Genomic DNA, 26754 nt, shown 5'->3' with positions numbered 1-26754 from the left:
ATGTCAGATGGATCTTGGCTGAAAATAGAGAATACCAGAAAAATGTTTGATGTTGTTGTTAAGTGCCATCAAATTAGTTCCAATTTATATTGACCCTGTGTAGGGTTTCTGAAGAGCAGCTGGCCTTGCTGTTCAAACTGACCTTGCACTCCTGTGCTTATCCTACAGAGCCACACCAGAAAGAAGTTAACGTGTGTTTTACTGATTACATAAAGACATTCAACTGTGTGGATAATAATAAACTATGGATAACATTTCGAAGAACCAGAATTTCAGAACACTTAATCGTGCTCATGAGGAACCTGTACATAAACCAAGAGGCAGTTTTTTAACAGAACAAGGGGACACTGAATGAAGTTGTTTTTTGTTTTTGTTACATTGAGTTGTAGTCTTTACTGAACACAGGAAGGTGTTCACCAGGGTTGTGTATGCTTTCACTAGATTTACTCAATCTGTATGCTAAGCATATAATCCAAGAAGCTAGATAATGAGAAGAAGAGCGTGGCATCAGGTTTGGAGGAAGGCTCATTAACAACCTGTGATTTGCAGATGACACAATGGTACTTGCTGAAAGTTAAGAGGACTTAAAATACTTACTGATGAAGATCAAAGACAGAACTCAAAGTAACAAAAAACAAAAATACAACAGGGCCAGTAAGCAACATCATAATAAATGGAGAAAAGATTAAAGGATTTAATTTCACTTGGATCCATTACCGATGCTCAGAGTCCTGGTGTGGTGCTGTCAGATAAGCACTTGACTGCTAACCACAAGGTTGGCAGTTGAAACCCACCAGCTGCTCCTAGGAAACTATATACGGGATCACTATGATTTGGAACCAACTCCACGATGTTTAACAACAACCATCATTGTTCATGGAAGTATTCAAGAAATCAAATAACATCTTGAACTGTAAAATTCTGCTGCACAAGATCTCTTTAAAGTGTTAAAGATATAAGATGTCACTTTGAGGACCTGAGAGAAAGTGATGCATTTGAATTGTGGTGTTAGTGAAGATTTTTGAAAGTGCCATGGGCTGCCAGCAAAAAAAGCAAATATATCATGAAAGAACTACAGCCAGAATGCTCCTTAGAAGTGAGTATAGCAAGACTCTGTCTAACATAGTTTGAATATGTTATCAGGAAGGACCTGTCCCTAGAAAAAGAAATCATGCTTAGTAAAGTCATTGAAAAACAGGAAGAGCTCCAATGAGATTAACTGACATAGTGACTGCAGGAATTGGCCCAAAGTTAATGATTCTGAGGCTGGCACTGGAATAACAGATGTTTCCTTCTGTTGTGCACAGGGGTGGCTACGAGTTAGAACTGAGTCAATGGTGTCTACCAACAACTCTCCCCTTATTCTCTTTCCTCCTCTCAAGATTCCACCACAAGATTTAGTGGTCTTAGCTACATCACACTTCATATATGAAAGATGGTTTCCAGGACAACAAGGCCAATGCTGCTAGCTTACTTAAAGACTATACTCAAATAGTGTCGTTTCCAATGTACTTTATTGGACAAAGCAAGCACAGACCAGCCTAGTTTCAAAGAAAGGAGAAACGGATCCCATTTCTCAGTGGAAGGAATATCAGAAAAGTTGTGTCCACCTTTAATCTACCACAAAGAGACAAAAGGATGACATTTTATCTCTTCTAGCAGCACAAACAAGTCACCATCTGTCCCTTGATATCCTGTATGTGTCACTTACAGTTAATTTTTCCTTTGCAAGAAACCAAATGTCCAACCAACCATGATTTAAACCAGAGGGACAGATGGATTCTCACAAAGCATGTTGACAGCTTCAGCAGTCTACAGAATTGAGGACTCCAAGCTCTATCTACTTTCCTGCCCTCAAACCCCAACATGCTGATCACATCTTAGTCCCAAAGTGGCTGAAATAACTTCTGACTACATGCACATCTTTATGGAGTCCTGGTGTGGCACTGTAGAAAAGACTGCTAACTGTAAGGTCAGCGGCTCAAACCACCAGTCACTCCTCAGAAATCCTATACAGGGTCACTGTGAGACAGTACCAACTCAACTACACTCAACAATAACAACAACAACACATATTTAAGCCATATCCAAATTAAGGCAATCAGGGAGTAGGGGTAGACCCATCTGTACTTTTTATCAGAAAATATAATTTTTCCCAGAAGTCCCCCTGCCAACCATCCCTTACCTTTCATTCACTGGGGCTGTGTCACATGGCCATCCTTGATGAAAGAGAGTCTGGGAAAGAGAATATCTGAGAAATGGGAACAAAATCTCCTAAACAGAGGAGAAAAGCAGGTGGAATGGATATTATGCACACAATAATGACTACCACACTGTCTCAGTCAGGAAATCTCCAATTTCCTGTTTATTAATTCTGGTAGCATAGTGGTTACGAATCGGGCTGCAAACCGCAAGATCAGCAGTTCGAAACTACCAGCTGTTCTGAGGGAGAAAGATGAGGCTTTCTGCTCCTGTAAAGATTTACAGCCTCAGAAACCCTGTACAGGGTAGATGTGAGTCGTAACTAACTCCACGGCACATAACAACAACAACAACCAGAAAAAGATTATGTACTTTTCATTTGTCTGATCATCCCCATTGTAAAGGAACTTCAGTGACCCTCAGGAATGGAGACACAGTGGCTTAACAAAGGCATTCTCACTCAATTATCAAGTACAGCTATTTTGTGTATGCAAGTATATAACAGTGTGTGTCAATTACCAAGTATAAAAAATAGCTGCACTTGCTAATTAAGTGAGAATGCCTTTGTGAAATCACTGTTATAGTTCCTTAGACATATCCTTCAAGGAACTTTCATTGCACAGTGATTAAAGCACTTGGATATTAACCAAAAGGTTGGTGGTTCAAGCCAACCAGACACTCCATGACAGAAAAAAATGTGGCAGTCTGATTCTGTAAAGATTTACAGTCTTGGGAACACATTGGGGCAGATTACTCTGCCCTTTAGGCTCGCTGTGAATCTGACTTGACTCACCAGCAGTGGGTTTGGGATTTTTATTTGTTTGGGAGCATACTTCAGCCAATAAATGATGAAAGTTGATAAATTCCCTTCTCGCTCAGATAGAATCACCCTGAAGTGTGTTCTCAACACTTCCTCCCAGGAGCCCCTAAATGATTGAGCCCCAGGTGCCCATAATGGAAACTCACTTGACAGCACTCCTTTGATTTTCTGCCATTCCTTCTCTGTCCCACTTCACCGCTTGCCTTCCATTGTTTTCTGGAATCACCTTCCAAGTAAAGTACTTGCACTTCAATCCTTGTCTCAATGGAGAACCCAGCCAAAGTAAATAAGGAAAAGAAAGAACTGAGCTGAGTTTTTGTGGGTTGTTTTTGTGTGTGTGTGTGAAAGTCACATAATAAATGTACAGTAAATCTTTGTTGACTGAATAATTAAACTTTACCTTTGTGTTACAGATAGTAATGAATGTGCACCACCCATTAGTTTGTATTGTGGAGTAAATGCTGTATGTAAGAATATTCCAGGAAGTTACTACTGTCAATGTAATTCTGGATACAGACTTCTTTCTGGAGGTATACAATTCAACAGTTCCAATGAGAACACTTGTCAGGGTAAGAAACTTCTTGACTTCTTGTTTTCCTTCATTTTCTGTTGAGTCAAACAACGGTAAATGCATTTTCATTGTGGGACAAGGATGTGTTTCTATTAACTGGAGGGAAATGTTGGATGATGAAGAAGAGCTAGAAACTTAGAAATATAGTCAATGCTGGAGATGCCACAGGATGTAGATGAGATGGGAAAGAAGTAATCTGGCTCCATCCTGCCTCTGCTCTCTAGTATTCTTCCAGTGCCTTCTATTAGTTATACACATGAGGAAGCCAAGAGATCCTTGGAAATGTTCGTTCTCTATGAACCGGAACAGAACATGGAAAGAATGGCTATAAATCTGAAGGCCAAATGGTAGCTGATTGGCAACCACCTTTTCCAAAGAATGTAAAATCTTTTGTTTAAGTTAAGGTGGAAGCCTGGTAAGACTTATTTAAAGAATCCATTTCACCCTGTGTTGTTTAAATATGACTGGTAGTTCTTGTTATATAGCTAGTGGAAGGATCTGTCCCCTCTTTACAAGCTTTCTTCAAAAAAATGAAACTCCCTTATAAATCTCAGTTTGTACCTTCACGTTATCTTATAAATCTCAGTTTGTACCTTCACGTTATCTTATAAATCTCAGTTTGTACCTTCACGTTATCTTATAAATCTCAGTTTGTACCTTCACATTATCCAGATTTTTTTTTTTAGTAGATTCTCAATTTTCTTTTCACTGTTGAGTTTTTCAGTCACTGAGTCAAAGTTTATAATTGATGGTTCTATTTAGTAGACATAGAAAAGACATTGTTCTCAAAAGTTTCTCAGTAGACTTCTTATTATGTCTGTTTGGCTAGACCTGGGTCAAATGCCCACCCCTAAACAAGTCCCTAAATAATAGAATGGGATGTCAGAGCTGGTCCCAAGGACTGGAGATGGTGTCTTCCTTTCACACCTAATCAAAATTAGTATTCTGTTAGCAAGAGAGAAAAAGTTGTTGGATGAGTATCCTTCAGGGATGACCCCTGGAAGCCCTTCTGATGATGCATCCTCCGTCTCTCCCGATTTTGGACCCTGGAAGACATGGTGGAAAAGAGAAAATACTCTTGCAAAGACTTGAAGACAAGTTCAAAGGGAAAAGAGTACAATAGAATTAAAGTTCCAACATCCATGTCGAGAAGACAAGAAAACACACAGGGCAAATAGAAGGAGTGCCAAGACTCAAGTCCAGCCTCTCCAGGTTCCTTTTCACTAGCTCAGACCTTGAATGAATAGCTGTAGATTAAATTAATGAATATCATTCAACCTGAATGAATCCATTTTACTAGGCAACAGGCCCCTTTACTGAAATATGGAAGCAGATTGATAGTCTACTTGGGTTCAGCTGTTGCTGTTACTTGTTGTCAGGGACCCCATGCACAACAGAGCGAAACACTGTGCGATCCTGCACAGCCCTCACAATTGTTAGGTTTGAGCCCATTGCTGCTCAGTTAAATTCACCTTATTTCACAAGAAAGCAAAATGACTTTGGTTATTTTCCTAAATTTAAAAGCTTGCTATGAGTCGGTACTGACTCAATGGCACCTAACAACAACAACATGCAGTTCTCTCTCGGGTCCTCACTTCCAAAATGACAAAGAAAAGGAGAGACAACATGCCAAAAAGGACCGCGGCCTCGTGCAGCCAATATAGGAAACCCTATACAGGGTTGCTATGAGTCAGAACCAACTCAATAGCACCGGCTGCGTGCCCAAAGACAAGGCCATAAGAAGTTCGTAATTCGAAGCATAGTAGAGGCCGCAGCCATTGGGGTTCTTTCCGAAGCGAGTGACTTCCATGCATACGTGTTTGCCAAGCTGTATGTGAAACTCCATTAGTGTGTGGGCTGTGCCATTCACAGCAAGGTGGTCGGGAGCCGTTCTCGTGAAGCTCAGAAGGACAAGACACCCCCACCCCGATTTAGACCTGCAGGTGCTGCCCCATGGCCCATGTAAAGAATTGAGCCCTTAAAGACTGAAGTAAAACTATCCTGCAAAAAAGTAAAATGAAAATTACACTTTAAACAAACAAACAAACAAACTGCTTCTATGCAGTCCATTTAGGAGTCCCAGTATGGCACTGCAGGTTAATGCACTGGACTGCAAGGTCGGTTTGAACCACAAGGTCAGTGGTTCAAGTTCACCAGTTGCTCCTCAGAAACCCTATACAGGGTCGCTATGAGTCAGAACCAACTCTATAGCACTTAACAACAACATGCAGTCCTTTTATAAAGAGTCTTGGCAATGCAGTTGTTTAGCACTCGACTGCTAATCTTAAGATGGTTGTTGTTGTTAAGTGCCGTCGAGTTGGTTCTGACCCATAGCGACCCTGCATAGGGTTTCCAAGGAGTGACTGGTGAGCTTGAACTGCTGACCTTGCAGTTAAATGGCTTTGCAGTCTGGCACATTAACTCACAGCACCACACCAGAACTCTAATCATAAGGTTGGTGGCTCAATAAAGATTATAGCCTTGGAAAGAAACCCCATGGGGCAGTTCCACTCTGTCCTATAGGGTCCTATGTGTTAGAATTGACTCAACAGGACTGGGTTTGAGTTTGGGTTTACACACTCCTTTTTTATACAGAAACAGTCAGCTTACAGTATGTTATAACCAAGGTTGTTAGGCGAAAGCAACCCCTCCCTTCTCCACACCCCATGACAGAGTTTGCAATTTTCCATCACAGGCACAGTTTTCTCAATTTGGCAATTGCCCAAAAAGTTAAACATAGAAATACCATATGACCCAGTGATTCCACTCCTAAGATATACACCCAAAAGAAGTGAAAACAGGAACATAGGCAGAAACCTGTACACCAATGTTCATTGTAACACAATTCACACTAGCCTAAGGGTGCAAACAACTGAAATGTCCATCAGCAGATGAGTGGATAAACAAGTCTTAGTTTGTACGTGAGTGGAATCGTATTCAGTCATAAAGAGAAAGGAAGCCCTGGTCCACTTCACTACATGGGTGAATCTTGAAAACATCATGCTGAGTGAAATCAGTCAGTCACAAAAGGACAAGTATTGTATAACTCCACTTTAACAAACAGGCAAATGTACAGAGACCAAAGACTATAGGTAGTTGCTAAGGTGGGAAAGGACCCCTGGTAGTGTAGTGGATTACATGTTGGACTACTAACCACAAGGTCAGCAGTTCAAGCCAACCAGCTGCTCCACCGGAGAAAGATAGGGCTTTCTGCTTCTGTAAAGATTGACAGCTTTGGAACCTTATACTATGTGTAGGAACTGAGTCGACGGTACACCACCACCACCACCACCATCACCACCACCATCACCACCACCACCACCACCACCACCACCACCAAGAGTGGGAAAGAGGAGAAAAGGGGAGTTCTTTCCTTAGGGAGGCACGAAGTTTCTGTTAATAGTGGTGAAATGACTTGGAAACAGACAGTGATGATAATTGTACAACATAGTGACTATAACCAATGTCACTAAATTGTACATGTAAAAAACATTGGATTATGAAATGTTTTGTTGTATATATTTTATCACAATAACATGACTTTTTAAAAACAAACCTTTTTGAAAGAGCAATTTTCCTATAAGAAGCATATTCTAGACTCAGGGTTGTAAGTCCAAGTTCTTGAACTCTTAAGACAAAACTCTCGATATTATAAGATAACTCTGTCCTTCTTAACAAACAGACTCAACTGTGAGCCAAGATACAGAATACATATAGATTGAACCGCAGTCTCCTGGTACTACGTTTATATAGATTTGCTAACCTTTCCTCGACTGTCTACTATAGAGATGGTTGTCCCCACAAAGCACCAGAACCAACACAGAGGTCTTCACTGACACCTGATAGCTGAAAACGGATGCCTCTGTTTCCAGTATTATATCGAACCAATCTCAGTTTGAAAGGATAAAACTTCCAATTTTCTGTGTCCTCAACCATTTCAGTTATAATTTCCAGCTAAAAATGTGAAGATTATACTTTTCTATTTCCTTCATATTACAGTTTCTCCACTACAGTAGCAGTGACATTGAGTTCAGATTGTTCTTGGTTGTGCATTGTAGGATGTTGAGCAGCATCCCTGGCTTCTACCTATGACGTTTTAGTAACACCCCTTCTGTAAGTTTGCTTACCAAAAATGTCCTTAGACATTTCCAAAGTCAGTGCAGGGGTAATGGGAGCACAATCAGCCCTGACTGAGAACTGCTATTGTATAGAATGCAAATGGGAAGAGTGCTGGTTCCAGTCATTTAGATGCAAAGGTTACTCAACTATCTTGCCCACCCTCTGCCCTTCACTCTCCATTCCAAGAGTAACTCCACCAACGTCTTTTACAGCAATCACCTCCTCAATTACACCACCAACCGAAGACAAGGAAAAGGTGAGTGGAAACTGAGCCCTGGAACTAACCAGGTAACAAATATTATTTACAAAGCCCAGAATGTAGGACTGGGTCTGTATATTCTGGGATTAATGCCCCTCTAAAGACAGAGATCTAACTGGGAGACAGAGAAAAACCAACTGATAATTTTATGAGAAAATCTGGCTGAATAGTTTCCCCAATTATTCTCATCCTTCTCTCTACCCAAGAAAGGCAAACTAAGAAAATGTGTATTAGGGTATGTTAAGCTGCAGCAACAAAGAGAACCAAATAGCCAATGACTTTTTAAAAAATGTGCATTTATTCTTCTCTCCATTAACAGTCCAGAAGTGAGCTGTGTGGGATAGTGGAAGGATTTGGTTTTGTGAGAACATTCAGGGTTCCAAGTTCTTTGTGTGTTGTGGCTCCACCATCCCCTGGGGTGCTGATCTCAAGTAAATTGTAAGAGCATTGGTGGTAGGAAAAGGGGAGAAGGGAGTCCAGGCATATTGATAGGCGTGAAAGGTGAAGATAAAAGAATGGAGAGAGGGAATGCATCAACTCACTATATGAGATTCTAGGTGGTACAGATGATTTGTGCTCAGCTTTTCATCCACTCAGCAGTATGGGAGACTTTTGTTAGGATTACAGCCAAGAAAACCCCATGGGGCAGTTCTACCCATGGGTCAACATGAGTCAGAATTTACTTCACAACAACTAACAGTAACAACAATTTTATGATCGTTTTCTTAGAGGCAGGTCTTAGCCAAGCCTGAATCTTACCAAATAGGATGATCCACATTTCTGAGAACCTACAGTCTAGTAGACTGGGTCTGTCCCTCCTCTCTCACTCCCTACCCGGCCCCTACCCCTCACCCCCGCCCTGCACTACCCATGGAGAGTCTTCTTATGCTCCCCAGCTTTCAGGTCTCGCTCTTCCCTTTACCTGAAACCCCCTTTCCCTTTTCCTCACCTGATCATCTGCCTTGCACTCTTCTCTGCTCAGGATTCAGTTCAGTTATCCCCTGGAACACCTCCCTGTTGCCCTCCATCTGAGTTAATACCCCTTCTTCTATGTTCCTATGCTTGGAGGTGGCAGGGTGTGGGGGGGATGGATGTGGGGGTTAGAAATGTGGACTCTGGAATTCCACAGACTAAGGGTCAAATCCCTGCACCACAATGGCCAGTGGAATTGGGCAAAGTGACTTAACTTCTTGAGCATTTATTTACTGATCTGTAAAGTGACGGTCATAATAGCACCCACCTAACTGGATGAAAATAGGGGTCAATGAAATCATATAAGGTCTTAGCACAGTGCCTAGTCCAGAGAAGTGTTCTACTCATGTTATCTTTTGTCACCTCCAGCAAGCTGAAGACACCGACATGATGTGCGGTCACCCCTACACTGCCAACCCCTTGAAGGCAGGGACAGGACTGAACTCACACTAGGAATTCAACAAATGTTCATGGAATGAGTGAACAGTAATCATGTCAGTGCAAAGTCATTGTACTGAATCAGCCACAACAATGTTGTTGTTGTTGTTATGGAGTCGGTTCCAACTCATAGCAACCCTGCACATGGTTTCCGAGGTTGTAAATCTTTATGGGAGCAGAAAGCCTCATCTTTCTCCCGTGGAACAGCTGGTAGTTTTGAACTGCTGACCCTGAGGTTAGCAGTCCGATTCATAACCACTACGCTACCAGAGCCACGACAATAGCAATTCTTAAAAGCAACTCTTTCAGCACATACTCTGTACAAATGAGTTTAAACCAAGAAGACTTCAGTGGTCATTCAGAGAGGAAGAGATGTTTTACTTATCAGGCAGGAGGTGGGAAGTTGCTCCTAAAATAGAAAGCTTGGGCTCAGAACCCATGAAGACTCAGTGAACTGAAAGAGTAGAACATTCAAAAGGTATTCTTGAACTCCAGTTCTGAAAGACCTTCTAGCCCTTTATAAATGCTACTCTGGTTTGGTAGCATTTTCCTCTTAAGTGTGTTCATTCCATGGATGAATGTTGATTGAGCACCTACTACTTACTAAGGAGAGCCTTGTTGTTACTAGGTGCCATTGAGTTAATTCTGATTCATAACAACCCTATGGGAGAGTGGAACTGCCCCACAGAGTTTCAAGGTAATGTGCCAGACTGCAAGGTCGCCTTGAACCACAAGGTCGGCAGTTCAGGCTCACCAGCTGCTGCTTGGAAACCCTATACAGGGTTACTATGAATTGGAACTGAATTGACCGCACTTAACAACAACAATCTTTAAAGAAACCTTGGTGGCAAGGTGGTTAGGAGATTAGCTGCTAACTGAAAGGTTGGCTGTTCAAACCCACCAGCCACTCACTTCATGGGAGAAAGATGTAGCAGCTGCTCTCATAAAGATTTATAGCCTTGTGAGTCCTGTGGGGGCAGTTCTACCCTCTCCTATAGGGTCACTGTAAGTTGACTATGAATTGGAACTGATTCTAACAGCAACACGTTTTAATCTTTATGGGAGCAGATTCAACATTTAATCATTGTGCCCCCAAGACTCCTTCAGGCTAGTCCTAAGTCCTGGGAAACAGCTATAAACTAGACACAGTTCCCACATTCATGAGACACTGTCTAGCATTTCAGTGTGCACACAAATCCCCAGGGGGTCATGTTAAAATGCAGATTTGGATTCAGTCCACCTGGGTCCGGCTGAGGTCCTGTTTGTCTATAGGCTCCCAGGTGATGCTGACTCTGCTGGTTCCAGGATACACTTTAATACAAGGATATGGGAATCTGTATAAAAATAGTATTTCAGATCTCCTGTATTACAATTGTAGAAACCTCATCTTTGGCCATTCATCCTTCTCTAGCCACTTGACCTGCCTTTTTCCTCTCCTAAATAGACTAATTTCTGGATTTAAAATGGCCAGACAAATGTATTTTTTTTTCCACAATTCAAAAAACAAAAGTAAACATCTAGATAGTCTTCCTTACTATAACTCTATTTTAGGGTTTCTCAACCTCTACACCATTAATACAGTTCTCTGTGCATTGTTGGGCATTGAGCAGCAACCCCAGCCTCTACCACTAGATGTCAGTAGCACCCCTGCCCCAGTTGTGACAAGCAGAACTGCCTCCAGGCATTGACAAATGTTATCACGAGAACCAGTGACCTATTTCGGGTAGGCTTACGCCCTCACTGTTTGTAGAACACATTACTAACTACTAACCTTTACACAGTGTTTACCAGGCACAGACACTATTCTGATGTTGCTATTGTTGTTGTCAGTTGCTGTGTAGCCACCCCCAGCTCATGGTGACCCCATACACAATGGAACAAAATACTGCCCAGTCCCGTGCCAATCCCATAACTGGTTGCAGATAGTACAGCTGTAATTCATAGGATTTCCATTGACAGAGTTTTGGGAATAGATCACCAGGCTTTTTTTCCTAGTCTGTATTTTTTCCTAGTCTGTAAGCTCCACTGAAGCATTTTCATCATCATAGCAACACATAAACCTCCACTGACAGACAGTGATGACTGTATTTGAAATACATTGGCCAGGAATTGAACCAGGGTCTCCCACATAAAAGGCAAGAATTCTACCGCTAAGCCACCTCTGCTCCCTCTAAAAGTATAGCAGTTCTAACTCATTTAATTCTCCCCAAAAAGCTTTGAGATACAAGTACTGTTCCATCTAAGGTGGGGAAAATGAGGCCCAGCGTGACTGAGTGACTGGTCCAAGATCATTGGTCCAAGATCACCTGTCAGTAGTGAACCTGGGAATTAAGTTTGGGTCATCCTGCCAGAGCCTGCTTTCTTATGCTTTCTAATGTCCCTCAAGATGGGGGACATGTTACAGTGGATTTCTTTTATTCTTTTTGTCTTCAAAGCTGCAACAGGTTGTTAGCAAGTTGGAATCACTTGTCAACAATAAGACTCACTGGGAAAATGCAGAAAAGGGAGAAGTCGCAACCATGGCCACACTTATTCTCCAAAAAGTGGAATCGCATGTTCTGGAAATTGCTTTGAAAGCCCCAGATCAAAAAGTCCAAAAAGTCCACAATAGAAGTATAGGTAAGATGACAATAGGGACAATAGGGTTCACAGTGGGCACTAGTCACTAGCTGGATTCTGGGCAAGCAGTTATCAAAATAAATAGAGAAACTATTAGAGGAAATGTTTAGTGTCTCTATTATGTGAGGGTTTATGGCTGTATCCACACAGCAAAACTCACCATATTGCATACTTTAAGTATGCATCCTTTATTGTTTGTAATTTACATCTCAATAAGGAGGTTTTCCTTTCTGAAAAAAGGTTACCAAGAGTCTCCAGTATTTGGTCTCAGATTTTGGCTTTTAGGATTTTGAAAATTTGGTGTATATCTTTCTCTGGAGAGTCTCTGGGTGAAAGAAGATGGGAAGCATGGTTCTTGGTATAGGGATACACCATCATTTACTTAATAAGCTCCTTCTTGTTAAACACCTAGATCATTTTTCCCCATTATTTATAGAGCCATGAACTTTCTTGCAGCTACATCTGTCCATACTTGTCTTTAATAATTTATTTCTGAAATAAAGTCCTAGAAATTAAATCATTGCTTCAAAGCTGATGTGTCTACTGTGGTAAAACTTGGTTTTAGGAGGTACGGTCTTAGCCTAAATTCTGAACCACAGTTTCCTCAACTGTATAATGGGGTTGTAGAAGGCTATTATAAAAGTGACACACGTAAGGCCCTTAGCCCAATAACTGGTCCATCCCAGACATCCAGTAGATGCAGGCTGTTCGTGTTGGTCATGCACAGGTTTATAGCTTTTTATGATGTTTGTAAGCTTATTTATTTTTTCACTTTACTAGCTGTTGAAACTCGAGTTGTTACAAACAACTGCTCTGAGGGAGGAAAGATCTTCAACTTGCAGGCCGAAAAAAATTCCGTGGACATCGACTGCAATGACATCGTCCAGGGAAATATACAAGGTACATGTGACAGCTACACTTCCTCCACACAGTATCATTATGTGAGTCGTGGGGAAACATTCCCAACAGACTCCTCCCTCATGGATTTGTTTCCCTAAGATTGTATCATCTGAAGTTTTTTCTCTGAAAAAAAAATCAAAGCTGGAGGGTTTCTGTTCTTCATTGCAGACTGACAGAGTGCAGACATCCTAAATAAAACTAGATGGGGAGCCCACGGATCCTGCAGCTCTGGATAAGCAAAGGTTGCTGTAGGTGTGTGGTTATCAGGCAGCAGATGTTTATTGAGCATGTCATCTACTATGAGCTCTCTGGGTGGCACAGTTTGCACTCGAATACTAACCTAAACATTCCTGATTTAAACCTATCCAGTAACCCTGCAAGCCAAAGGCCCGTGATCTGTTTCCATAAAGAATGCATCTGAAAAAAAACAGAGTGAGTACTTGTACTCTGTAACACATGAGCTTGCTATGAGTGGGAATTGATTCAAATACAATGGGGGAAAAATGAGCTACTATTTACTAGGCTCTGTCCTAGTGAACACACACACATTAGCTCTCCTATAGCTTGTCTAGTTAAGAGAAACAGTCTAGTCATTAAATACAATGGACTTCAAAAAGTTTGTGTAAATATGGAATTTTCCACAAACTTTTTTTTGCACCAAACACTTTTGCATTTATTATTTTTTAAGCAAATGACAAAGATCCAGTTCACCAGCTTTACTGTTAAACCTAAGCTTAATTTGCATATTTAAACAATTTTCAAAACTTGCTAAATTGCCAGCATTCATGCACAACTAGAAAACATCCTTAATTTATATTAAACCAGAAATGTATTACCATTAGATTATTAACATCTTCCACTACTCAATACTGAAGGAAAAAAAAATTTATTTTTGTTGAAGATTCATTCTGGCAATGTTATCTTCACAGCCGACTGAAATGACTTGGCTCACATTTCAGACAGAATGAAAAAAGCAAGATCATGCTGGTGATAGTGAGCAATTTTCTCCTAGCTCTACTAAAGAATCATTGTTCACCTTGGATTAAGTTTAATAAAAAAGCAAAGTGCATACATACATTTACAACAGTTTTAAAGACAAAAATAAAAAGGTCCTATTAATGTGCTTCCAAAAATAAACTCAAAGTCTATGCCAAATAGGTGCACCGATGAGCTGTTTATAAATACTTTAGATTAGGGACAGTTATACTGAAAGTAGAGTTCCTTTGAAATCTTCAAAAAATGTTCCTGTTAATCCTCAAATGGTGATTGTAATAGTTGAACATTTCTGTTAAATACGTGCATTGAATTACTTGTTATCCAAGCGTAGCGGCTGCTCCTTACCATTTATTGTTAAGGACTTGAACTGGCCATCTTCTTCAACTCCTAGTCTTTCTTGAATGTTCTCAACAATTCCCTTTGTAATGATTTTTCTGCCATGATCCAGTGAACTAAATGTAGTAAATCTTGTATCAAAAGAAGGAAATACAGCTCCAAAAGACGGAAACCCACTGAAGGCAGAGAAAAGGGATACTGCGCCTCGGTTTCAACTCCCACAGGGGCCTCTGCGATTCCCAAAAAATATCATCAAATGGATTTTCAAAGAAGTCAAATGAAAGTGGGTCCCTTCCACCAAAAACATTCCGTGAAGACATCATCTGGATTTCGGAATGTGAATCCAAGCTCAAATGGACTACTAAAATGACTTCCACCTCCACCTCCATTTAATCCTTCTTTGCCATATTTGTCATGGTGGTGGTGGCTGTGTGCCGTGGAGTTGGTTCTGACTCATAACGACCCTGTAGAGGGTTTCCGAGGCTGTAAATCTTTATGGGAACAGAACACCTCATCTTTCTCCCACGGAACAGCTGGTAGTTTCGAACTGCTGACCTTGTGGTTTGCAGCCCGATTCGTAACAACTCCGCTACCAGAACTCCTTATATTTGTCATAGATGTCCCGTTTTTTAGCATCTGATATCACCTCATATGCCCCAGCTATTTGTTTGAATTTTCTCTCTGCCTCTTCCTTATTCTCAGGATTTTTATCAGGATGCCACTTTAGTGCCAATTTACGGTATGCCTTTTTAATATCCTCAGGTGAGGCATGTCTCTGCATACCTAGAACTTCATAGTAATCCACCATGTTTTAGAAGATTGTTGGAACAAGTTCTGAGTAGGTTGGCAGCCAGAGGCGAGAAAGAGGAGAGGTTGGGCGGTGGAGCCCATGTTCTCCTCTCAGGTCCGGCACTGCTGAAGCTGGTGGAGGCGGGGGCGATGATTCCTCCACAGACTTTCTAAAGATCCCTCGGATATACAATTTGTAACAAATAATTCTCAGTGCACGCAAGATGTATTAATAATTACTGGTGATTGGAATACCAAAGGTAAAAACAAAGAAGAAGAATCAGTAGTTGGAAACTATGGCCTTGGTGATAGAAAAGACTCTGGAGATTGCAGGATAGAACTTTGCAAGACCAATGACCTGTTCATTGGAAATACCTTTTCTCAACAACATAAATGACAACTGTACATGTGGACCTTGCCTGATGGAAAACACAGGAATCAACTTGACTACATTTGTGGAAAATAATGATGAAAAAGCTCAATATCATCAGTCAGAACAAGGCCAGAGGCTAACTGTGGAACAGACAATCAATGGGTCATATACAAGTTCAGGTATAAGCTGGAGAAAATTTCAACTAGTCTACAAGAGTCAAAGTACAACCTTGAGTATACTGCACCTCGTTTTAGAGTCCATCTCAAAAATCAATTTTACACATTGAACACTAATGACCAAACACCAGATGAATTGTGGAATTACACTAAGAAAAAAAAATATCATTAAAAAGACAGGAAAGGAAAAAAAAGACCTAATTGATGTCAGAACAGACTCTGAGTTTTGTTCGTCATTGTAGAGTAGCTAAAGCAAATGGAAGAAATGGTAATGTAAGAGAGCTGAAACAGAAGATTTCAAATGTGACTCAGAAAGCCAAAGTAAAGCATTGCAATTCAATGTACAAAGACCTGGAGTTAGGAAAACAAAGGGAAGAACACATTCAGCATTTCTCTGGTTAAAAGAACTAAAGGAAAAATTCATGCCTTGAGATGTCATATTGAAGGATTCTATGGGCTGAACAATACTTTTAAAAAGTTCCTGTGCAGCAGATTTGCCCAGTGCAATACGTCGTCTGATCTCTTGACTGCTACTTCCGCGAGTGTTGATAGTTGATCCAAGAAGAATGAAGTCCTTGACAACTTCAATCTTTTCTCCATTGATAAGAATGTTGTTTATTGGTCCAGTGGTGAGGATTTTTATTTTCTTGACATTGAGGAACTTTTTAAAGTATTGAAGAGCAGAGATGTCAGCTTGAGGACTAAGGTGCGCCTGACCCAGGCCATTGTGTTTTCAATAGCCTCATATGGATGCGAAAGCTGTACAGTGAATAAAGAAGATCATAGAAGAATTGATGCCTTTGAGTTGTGGTGTTGGAGGAGAATACTGAAAGTGCCATGGACTTCCAAAAGAACCAATAGATCTGTTTTGGAAGAAGTGCAGCCAGAGTGCTCCTTGGAGGCCAGGATGGCTAAGCTTCATCTCTCCTACTTTGGACATATTGTCCGGTGGAAACAGTTGTTGGAGAAGGATGTCATGCTGGGTAGGGTGGAGGGTCAGAGAAAAAGAGGAAGACCCCTAATGAGATGGATCGGCCAGGTGGCATCATTGATGGACTCAAGTGTGGCAGCGGTAGTGAGGTTGGCCCAGGATCGGACATTGTTTTGTTCTGCTGTGCATGGGGTCGTTATGAGTCGGTTCCGACTCGATGGCACCTGACAACAACAATGGGCTGAACAACACAGGAAACATCAAGTGAAGATGGAAGGAATGCATAGAGTCACTCTACCAAAAAGAATTGGTTAACATTCAATCAACTTAGGAAGTAGCATATGTTCAAGAGCAAATGATATTGAAGGAGGAAGTCTAAGCTGCTCTGAAAGCATTGGCAAAGAACAAGTCTCCAGGAATTAACAGAATGTCATTTGAGACTTTTCAACAAATGGATGGAATGCAGGAAGCACCAAGAACTTTGGAAGACAGCTACCTAGCTAATTGACTGGGAAAAATTAATATTTGTGCCCATGCCAAAGAAAGGTGACCCAAAAGGAGAGGGAAACTAAAGAAAAATATCATTAATAACATAAGCAAGTAAGTTTTTACTGAAGACAATGCAAACAAAGTTGCAGCAGCACATTGACAGCAAACTGTCAGAAAATCAAGCTGTATTCAGACAAGGACTTGGAATGAGGAACACCATTGCTGATGTCAGGTGGATCTTAGCCAAAAGCAGAGAATACCCGAAAGATGTTTACCTGTGTTTCATTGACTCTGCAAAGGCATTCAACTGTGTGGATCATAGCAAATTTTGGAAAAACAATAAAAAATGAGAATTAAGAACATATATAAATTGTGCTCATGCTGTGGCACTGTAGGAGAAGTGCTGGACTGTTAACCCCAAGGTCAGTGGTTCAAACCCACCAGTCACTCCTTGGAAACCCTACATAGGGTCGCTATGAGTCAGGACTAACTGCACTTAACAACAACAATTGTGCTTATGAGGAACCTGTACAATGCACAATAAGCAGTCATTTGAATAGAACAAAGAGACACTGAAGGGCTTAAAATCAGGAAAGATGTGCACAAGAGTTGTGTACTTTTTTAATCTGTATGTTAAGCAAATAATCTGAGAAACTGGATTATATGAAGGAGAACATGACATCAGAATTGGAAAATGACTTACCAATATCCTACAGTTTGCAGATAACACAGCCTTACTTGCTGAAAGCAAACAAGACTTGAAGTACTTATTGATGTAGATCAAGGACTATAGCCTTCAGTATGAACTACATCCCAATATAAAGGAAATAAAAATCTTCACAATTGGATCAATAAGCAACATCATGATAAACAGAGAAAAGATTGAAGTTGTCAGGGATTTCGTTTTACTTGGATCCACAATCAATGCTCTTGGAAGCAGTGGTCAAGAAATCAAACCACATGTTGCATTGAGCAAATCTGCTACATAATTTTACAGTGTTAAAGAGAAAATACCAAGGTGTGTCTGACCCAAGTCATGGTATTTTCAATGGCCTCATAAGCATGTGAAAGCTGGACAATGAATAAAGAAAACCCAGGAAGAATTGGTTCGTTTGAATTATGGTGTTAGCACAGAATATTGAATATACCGTGGACTGCCGGAAGAATGAATAAATCTGTCTTGGAAGAAGTACAGCCAAAATGTTCCTTCAAAGTGAAGGTGGCAGGATAAGAGCACGAGCAGAATGTGGAACCCTATCCAGAGAAGCAGCGACACCAGAGATGGAGGCAGAGGTGAAAACACAGAGTGAGGGAGCAGCTGGGGGCTCTAGATTCATGGAAAGAGAAAGGCTGAGTGCTGATGGCCAGGAGGCAGGCTTGCAGAATGCGCCCTCCTCTTGTTGTTTAAATGATTATATATTCCTGAGTCTTTTTGTGTACATCCTCTCTCCTCCCACCCCACCCCTCAAAAAAAGCAGAGAGAATAGAAGCAAATACTGTTGAATGATGATACACAGAGGAGATTGTAATCATTGCAATGAAACAATGAGTATAAAACCGATGTTCTCCCATGTAAACTATCACTCAATTCACAATAAAAACTTTAAAAAAAAAAAAGTAAGGCTGGCAAGACTTTGTCTTATGTACATTGGACATGTCATCAGGAGGGACCCGTTACTAGAGAAAGACATGATAAAAAGTAGAGGATTAGCCAAAAAGAGAAAGACATTCAACAAGCTAAATCCACCTGGATTGACCCAGTGGCTGCAGCAATGGGCTCAAACACAGTTAAGAATTGTGAGGACAGCACAAAACTGGGCAGTGTTTCACTCTGTTCTACCCAGGGTCACTCTGAGTAAGAACTGACTCAACAGCACCTAATGACAACAACAATTTCATTTTTCACATGTTTTGAAACCCAAAGCTGAGTGAGGAGATAAAGAGTGATGGTGGGGGTGCTCTGTTTTATACATGATCAAAGATATTTGAGCAGAAACCTCAAGGATACCAAGGATACCAGGAACCAACCATGCAGCTATCTGGAGGACGACTACTAAAGATAGCAGGTAGAGCAGGTGCAGAGGCCCTAAGACAGCAAAATACCTTATATATTCAAGGAACAGCAAAGCAGTCAGTGAGTCAGTGCAGCTGAAGCAGAATGAAAGAGGAAGACACTTGAGGAAGATGGTGAGGGCAGGTCCATGTCTGAGAAGGTCAATAACCACTTCAGTAACAATTGTACTGACTTCACGGGTGCAGCACAACATGTGTCTCTTTATATATATTCTGACTCTGGGTTTTTAACTCTCTCAAAAATAATAGGTTAGGCTACAGCCTACTGTATGATTGGTCTGTTTTATGTACCTTGCACATATTGGACTGTTTACAGTAAAAATAAGTGCATAAAACCCTTCCAGGGAGTGGGCAGTTTGCTATACAATTAAGGTGACTGTGGCCTACTGAGAGGATGGGTCATTTCATGGTCTTGGTGGAGAGATTAGGTTTATAAAAGAATTAATCTCATGGAAGTTAAGGGGACCTCACTATCATCAAGAAGAAAAACTTGGGACAGAGTTCACCCTTTGTCCCTGCACTGGGTCCCTGCACTGATCACCTCCTAAACCCAGGAGACAGAAAGAACCTCCTAAACCCAGGAGACAGAAAGAACCTCCTAAACCCAGGAGAGAGAATGAACTGTAACATGAGAAGTGGTGTCGTAGCAGCACAAGTGGCAGCAGAGACCCCTGTGAGACTGGTGTCGGGGGTTTCCGGGTCCATGGAGCAAAGTGGCTGCAGAGCTAGGCTTGCTAAGCCAAAATCTGAGAGAAAACCGAGCACTTTCAGGCAGAAGCTGGCTGGAAGAATGGGTTACCCCCAGGCAGATGTTGACGGAACTGTAGAGCTGTAACTCTGATCCAAGCAGAGTAAAGGTTAAGGCCAACAGCAGCCTGCAGCAGAGGCCAGGCTGAGCAGAAAGCTGAGAGCTGTCTTGGTTCAAAGCTGTCTTGATTGACAAACTGTGTACTGTCTCCTGAGTTGTTCCTGTTACTTCCAAGTTGATTCTAATCTTGAGTTGTAGCCTGTTACTTCCCTAATAAACTCCGTAATTGTGAATATGGTCTGTGAGTTCTGTGTGGCTATTGCAATGAATTCTCAAGCCCAGTAGAGTGGAGTGTGCTGTGGAGAGAGTGTCAGAGTTGGTAAAAAGGTTGGAGAGTGGTGGTATGTTTGACCTCCATCTCTTAGGGATCAGCTTTGTGCTGATGGTTTTTCTCATTCCCCTGGAGTCTTGGTGTGTCGCTGTGGGTTCATGCTTTGGACTGCAAAGTCAACGTGAACCGCATGGTCAGTGGTTCAAGCTCACCAGCCGTTCCTCAGAAACACTATACAACAGGGTCGCTATGGGTCAGAAACGACTCAACGGCACTTAACAACAATGCTATTCTTACAATGGGGTTGCTGTGAGTATTTGTGGTAAAATGACTTACTTACATACATTTGGCCTCCAGGGCTTAGAAGAGTGTTATGAGTTGAATTGTTGTTGTTGTTGTGTGCCGTGGAGTTGGTTCCGACTCATAGCAACCCTGTACAGGGTTTCCAAGGCTGTAAATCTTTACAGGAACAGAAAGCCTCATCTTTCTCCCGTAGAACAGCTGGTAGGTTCGAACTGCTGACCTTGCAGTTCGCAGCCTGATTCGTAACCACTAAGCTACCAGAGTTGAATTATGTCCCCCAAAATATGTGTTGTAAATCCTAACCACTATGCCTGTGGTTATCATCCCATCTGGGAATGGATTGTCTTTGTTCTTGTTCTGTTAATAAGGCAGGATTGGTGTAGGGTACATCTCTTTGGAGCTATAAAAGAGATTAACCAAGCAAGGAAACAAACAGATGGGGGAAGAGAGATACCAGGCCATGTGAAGATTGCCCTGGAGCAGAAACTGAAGAGACTAGGGCCTTCCTCCAGAATTGACAGAGAGGGAAACCCCTTCCAGTGCCCTGAATTCAGGTGCCAGGCCTCCTAAATTGTGAGAAAATAAATTTCTGTTTGTTAAAGCCATCTAACTTGTGGTATTTCTGTGACAGCATCACTAAATAACAAAGACAAGAGGGTGTTAGTAAAGAACTTGGTTTTAGGAGTTAGCGTCTTACCTGACTTCATCTGTATAATGGACCCTCATGGGTAGGGGAGAGTTGGCCACACCACCACACCTTCACGATCCTTGAACTGCTGTAACAGGCATGCCACAAGTGGGTAGCTTTAAAGAGCAGAAATTTCTTTTCTCACAGGACAGGAGGCTAGAAGTTTAAATGCAGAGTGTGGCTTTAGTGGGAGCTCCTTCTTTGTCCATTTCAGCTTCTGGAAGTAAACAAAGAAGACTGGTTCCTTCACAATCTTCACATGGCATCTGTCTTCCCTGTTTGTGTGGGTTTTTTATCTCTTTGTCTGTGCTGCTATTTATAATTAATAAATTATTGTGTTCAGAAAACACTGATATGGCCTCATTAACATGACAAAGAAAAGCCTGTTCCCAAATGAGATTACCTTCACAGGTATGTTGTTGTTGTTATGTGCCGCGGAGTCAGTTCTAACTCATAGTGGACCCTGTACCGGGTTTCAGAGGCTGTCAATCTTTACAGGAGCAGAAAGCCTCCTCATTCTCCTGCAGAGCAGTTGGTAGTTTCAAACTGCTGACCTTGTAGTTCACAGCCCGATTTGTAACCACTATGCTACCAGAGCTCCTTTTTCACGGATATAGGGGTTAGAATTCCAACATATATTAGAAAGACAGGCCATAATTCAATCCATATCCTTCTCCCCAGCCTACAATAAAAGAATCTTGTAAATTCTCCAACATTTATTAAGAAAACATGTATGACCAAACATGCTCAAGACATCCTGAACATACAAGTTGTTCTGTAAAGTGGGCGAAGTCTCAGCTTCCTGTTCTTCTAAAGACTCTGGCCATATCTTGAATCAACAGTTCCCTTGAGTTGGAGGCAATGATATTCAAAAGATAAACTTTTATTACAATTATAGCTGGTATTGCTGTTGTTGTGAACTGCCATCAGGTCAGTCCTGAGTCATAGCAACCTTGTACAGGATTTCCGAGAAGCAGCTGGTTTATTTGAATTGCCGACCTTGTGGTTCAAACCAACCTTGCAGTCTAGTACATTATCCCACAGCACCATCAGACAGCCAGAACCTTCCAGACAAATGGTTCTCAAAGTGAAGTCCCTAGGCCAGCACCATCCGGCATCAACTGCAAACATGTGAAAATGCAAATCATCAGGTCCCATTTCACAAAAGGGACAAATGTTATGGTAAAAAGTTAAGATTTTTCTTGATAAAAGAAAAAAAATCTATGATGGCTACCAGGGTGCTGGAGGAGAGGGGAAATTATTCATAGGCTAGAAGGTTTGTTGTTGTTGTTGCTAAGTACCGTCCAATTGGTTCTGAGTCATAGTGACCCTGTATAGGGTTTCCAAGGAGTGGCTGGAGAGCTTGAACTGCCAACCTTGTGGTTCAAACTGACTTTGCATTCCAGCGCATTAGCCCACAGCGCCATACCAGGCTAGAGTGTGGGGCAGGTAGTATACAACAATCTGGAGTTTGGAGAGGTAGCAGGAGACATGGAGGAACGCAAGAGTTAAAGTGAATCCTGTTAATTGATGGTACATGGAGGAGATTGCAAGTGTTGTAATGAAGCAAAGAATAGCATTTGTTGAGTATAAAACCGTGATCTGCTCTGTAAACCTTCACTCAATTCACAATAAGAGGTTTTAAAAAAAGAAATCCTCAGATCCCTCCCTGGGAGGTGGCATCTTCCAGGAGCTTCTGAGGTGCTCCAGTTGAGAACAATTGCCCCAAATAGTAAAGGCAGGTGTGTTTAAGGGTCAAGCCTCTAAGGACAAAGGCTTACAACTGGCTCTCAGAGCTGTTGGTGCAATATTTTAGTTAATCCGTTGTCTCGTTGTTTTTAAGTACCATTGAGTCAGTTCTAACTCATAGTGGTCACTGTATAGGGTTTCTGAGGAGCAGCTGGGGGATTTGAACAGCCACCCTTGCAGTTAGTAGTCTAGTGCTTATCCTGCAACATCACACCAGGACTCCTCCATTAGCTTAAATACTACTAATTTCCCTAAGGAGAGCCTGTTTCATAGCCATGATGCTTATGAACAAGCTAATTCCATCACTGAAAACCTACTTCTGCAAGGCCCTATGAATAATTGACCAAATTTAATTAAATTTAACCAAATTTCATTAAAATTAGTGGATTTTAATGAAATGTCCTATTTTGCCAATGGGAATCAAGATACTAAATTTGATCTATAGGTTGGTCTACAGAATTTTAATATAAATGTAGTTGATACAAATGATCCAAATAATCTTTTCTAACATTCATTATGCTAATTGTGTTAATTAGTGAAATGTCTGGTGTTAATCAGAGATAAAGACACCAGGAGCATCATTCTGTTTAAAACTAATCAGCACTGGAGTATGAATTCCTAATTAGGACAATGTCTGCCTTAGATGTGCTTTAAGCAAATCACATTAGAAGACACTGTCATTCTTACTTTGGTACAAACAGTTAACATGCTCAACTACTAATCGAAAGGTTGGAGGTTTAAGTCCGCCTCAGAAGAAAGACTTGGCAATATACTTCCAAAAACTCAGCCAGTGAAAACCCTCTGGAGCATCATTCTACTCTGACACACATGAAGCTTCCAGGAGTCGGAATCAACTCAATGCCAACTGGTGGTACAGTCACCATGAGAGACGCAGTGCCTGGAAGATACACTGTTGTCAGGGCAGCCCCTGGGTAAAGCAAACAGTTAACAAAATCAGCTGCCAACCGAAAGGTTGGAGGCTCAAGCCCACCCAGAGGCACCTCAGAAGAAATCGCTGGCCTTTATAAGTACTTTATAAATTCAAGTATTTATTGAATTAAGTCGGCATTTAGGTTCAGGCCTTAACATTCCTAAGAAGAGAAAAGAACCAGTTGATGGATACATGACAAGTTCATTCCTCACTTCTTCAGGCTGTGGCTAAGAGTGGGTGTCTGTATCTCAAAGCTGTTGCCATTGAGAGCTGGCTAGTTCTCTGTGGTGGGGGCTGTCTGTGCATTGTACATTGTTAAGCAGCCTGTCTGGTGTCTACCCACCAGATTCCAATCACAACCCTCCACGCTTACCCGAACTGTCACAACCAAAAATGCTCCAGACTCACCATATATCCCTTGGGTAACAAAACAGTCTGGTTGAGCACAGCTGGTCTGTTGTTTGGTGCCCTTGAGTACGTTCCAACTCATAGCAGTGCTACGCACAACACAACAGAACACTGCCTGGTCTTGGGCCATCCTCACAATTGTTGTTACATTTGAGATCATTGTGGCTGCCACTGTGTCAGTTAAAGGTCTTCTTTTCCTATGACCACCCACTTTACCAAGCATGATGTCCTCATCCAGGAACTGATCCCTTCTGACAAGTCCAAAGTATGAGAGATGTGATCTCACTATCTTTCTTTCTAAGATGCATCCTGGCTGTCCTTCTTCCAAGACAAATTTGTTTGTTCTTCTGGCAGTCCATGTTATTTCAATATTTTTCACCAGCAATGTAATTCAAATGCATCAATTCTTCTGTACTCTTCCTTAATCATTGTCCAATCTTCACATACATATGAGGCCATTGAAAATACCATCGCTTGGGTCAGGCTCACCTTAGTTCTCAAACTGACATCTTTGCTCTTTAACACCTTTAAAAGGTCTTTTATAGTAGATTTTTCCAATACGTCATTTGATTTCTGTCCAGAAACTTCTTGACAGAAATCAAATGTATTGAGTGTTGATTTTGGACCCAAGCAAAATGAAGGCTTCAATAACGTCAGTCTTTTCTCCATTTATCGTGATGCTATTTATTGGTCTAGTTGCGAGGATTTTTGTTTTCATTATATTGAGGTGCAATCCATTCTGACGGTTGTAGTCTTTAATCTTCATCAGTAATTATTTTAAGTCCTCTTCACTTCCAGAAAGCATATTGCAGGTCTATATGACCTTGATATATGACTCTAGATAGTCTAGACTGCTGGGCTAGACTACATAAGTGTAAGAGTGAGAAATAGCTGGGCATGTACAACAGAATGAACTGCTTCCCAGCACCCCATCTTCCTCACAGTCAAGTACATTGCTTTTCCTGTTGTACCAACCCATCTCCCCAAGCGTCTCCCTCACCTCCCCTGGCCCTCTACTTCACTAAACATGATATCCTCCTCTAACAATTAATCCCACCTAATAATATGTTCTGACACCCCTATGGATCACAAGAAAGCACAGTCAGATTTGCTTTATTTGTATCTACCATCCCACCCACATCATCCCTTGGGTAGGGTGATAGATATGTCCAAATAAAGCAAGTTGAACAATATTTTGTTGAGTCCATAGTGTTGTCATCAGCTAATTTGGGGATGTAAATCACCAGGCCTTTCCTCCTAGGGAAAGGGGTGCTATTCAGATTACAGCAGGACACCAGTGTGAACTGGGACTATTGCAGCAAATAGGGAGGGAGAGTCACCTGGCTCCCTAAGATCCAACCTGGCATCACAGAGACTGACCTTGGAAAGCCCTACAACCACTCTTCTCTTTTCTAATCATGAATTTGCTATTATACCAGAATATGGCAGCTCAAACAATTAAGCAATTATCATCAGTTTCCAACCACTTACAACTGCTCATTCTGACTAATGGAAACTGCCCTTAAGTCAAAGAAACAGAAGTGAACTTCCTGCTTCTGGCCCTTCGAGTGAGACCTGAGAAACCTGATTACAGAGACTCGTGGTTACGAATCGGGCTGTTAACCTCAAGGTCACTACCAGCTGTTCTGTGGGAGAAAGATGAGGCTTTCAGCTCCCATAAAGATTTATATCCTTGGAAATGCTGTACAGGGTCACTATGAGTCGGAACCAACTCCACAGCACATAACAACAAAGGATTCATTCCAGTAGGATGAATCACACTGCTATTAACCTGCAAAACTGGAATCCTGAAACTTAGTTCTGATTCCTGCACTCTTACTATACATTCTCTGTGTCATGTGGCCTTCTCAGCAGCAGCCATGAAGAATAATGAATTGGCATACAAAAATGTTCATAACATTATCATATAATGCATGTATACACATCATGTAGAAACATACCATGTACCACATATGTCTACCAGTTACCATCAAGTCAATTCCAACCCATGGCAGCCTCATGTGTGTCAGAGTAGACCTCTGCTCCTTACAGTTTTCAAGTTTGTGAACTTTTAGAAGCAGCTTGCTAGGTCATTCTAAAAGGGTCAAATCTCCAATCTTTTGGTTAGTAGTCTAGTGCTTAACCATTTGCACCACCCAGGAATATAGTATATATGTTGTTGTTAGGTGCCATCTGTTTGTTTCCAAATCATAGCAACAGAATGCCTGGGCCTATGCCATCCTCATAATTGTTATTTGTTGTTACACTGGAAGCCATTGTTGCTGCCACTATGCCAATCCATCTTGTTAGGGGTCTGCCTTTATTTCACTTTACCAACCATGATGTCCTTCTCCAAGGACTGGTCCCTCCTGATAACAGACTGGAAGTATGAGAAACAAAACTCACCACCCTGACTTCTAAGAAGCATTCTGGCTGTACTTCTTCCAACACAAATTTGTTTGCTATTCTGAGAGTCCATGGTACTTTCAATACTCTTCTCCAATGCCATAACTCAAATGCATCAATTCTTCTA

The 26754-nt window shown here is 41.4% G+C and overlaps 1 protein-coding gene and 1 pseudogene across 1 annotated transcript in view; one reads left to right on the top strand and one right to left on the bottom strand.

Moving 5' to 3' along the window:
* The window catches only part of EMR3 (egf-like module containing, mucin-like, hormone receptor-like 3), a 71514-nt gene that overhangs the window by 6644 nt on the left and 38116 nt on the right, over positions 1-26754 (top strand). The window contains exons 3-6 of the mRNA XM_006874324.1: positions 3436-3591; positions 7925-7968; positions 11817-12000; positions 12781-12900. Of these exons, the coding sequence (XP_006874386.1) occupies positions 3436-3591; positions 7925-7968; positions 11817-12000; positions 12781-12900 (504 nt within the window). The remainder of the gene's footprint in view (positions 1-3435; positions 3592-7924; positions 7969-11816; positions 12001-12780; positions 12901-26754) is intronic.
* LOC102822024 lies at positions 14207-15040 on the bottom strand (annotated as a pseudogene).

The sequence above is a fragment of the Chrysochloris asiatica genome, unplaced genomic scaffold (genome assembly GCF_000296735.1).
Source record: "Chrysochloris asiatica unplaced genomic scaffold, ChrAsi1.0 scaffold00268, whole genome shotgun sequence".
NCBI lineage: Eukaryota > Metazoa > Chordata > Mammalia > Afrosoricida > Chrysochloridae > Chrysochloris > Chrysochloris asiatica.
This window is presented reverse-complemented; position numbering and strand designations above follow the sequence as displayed.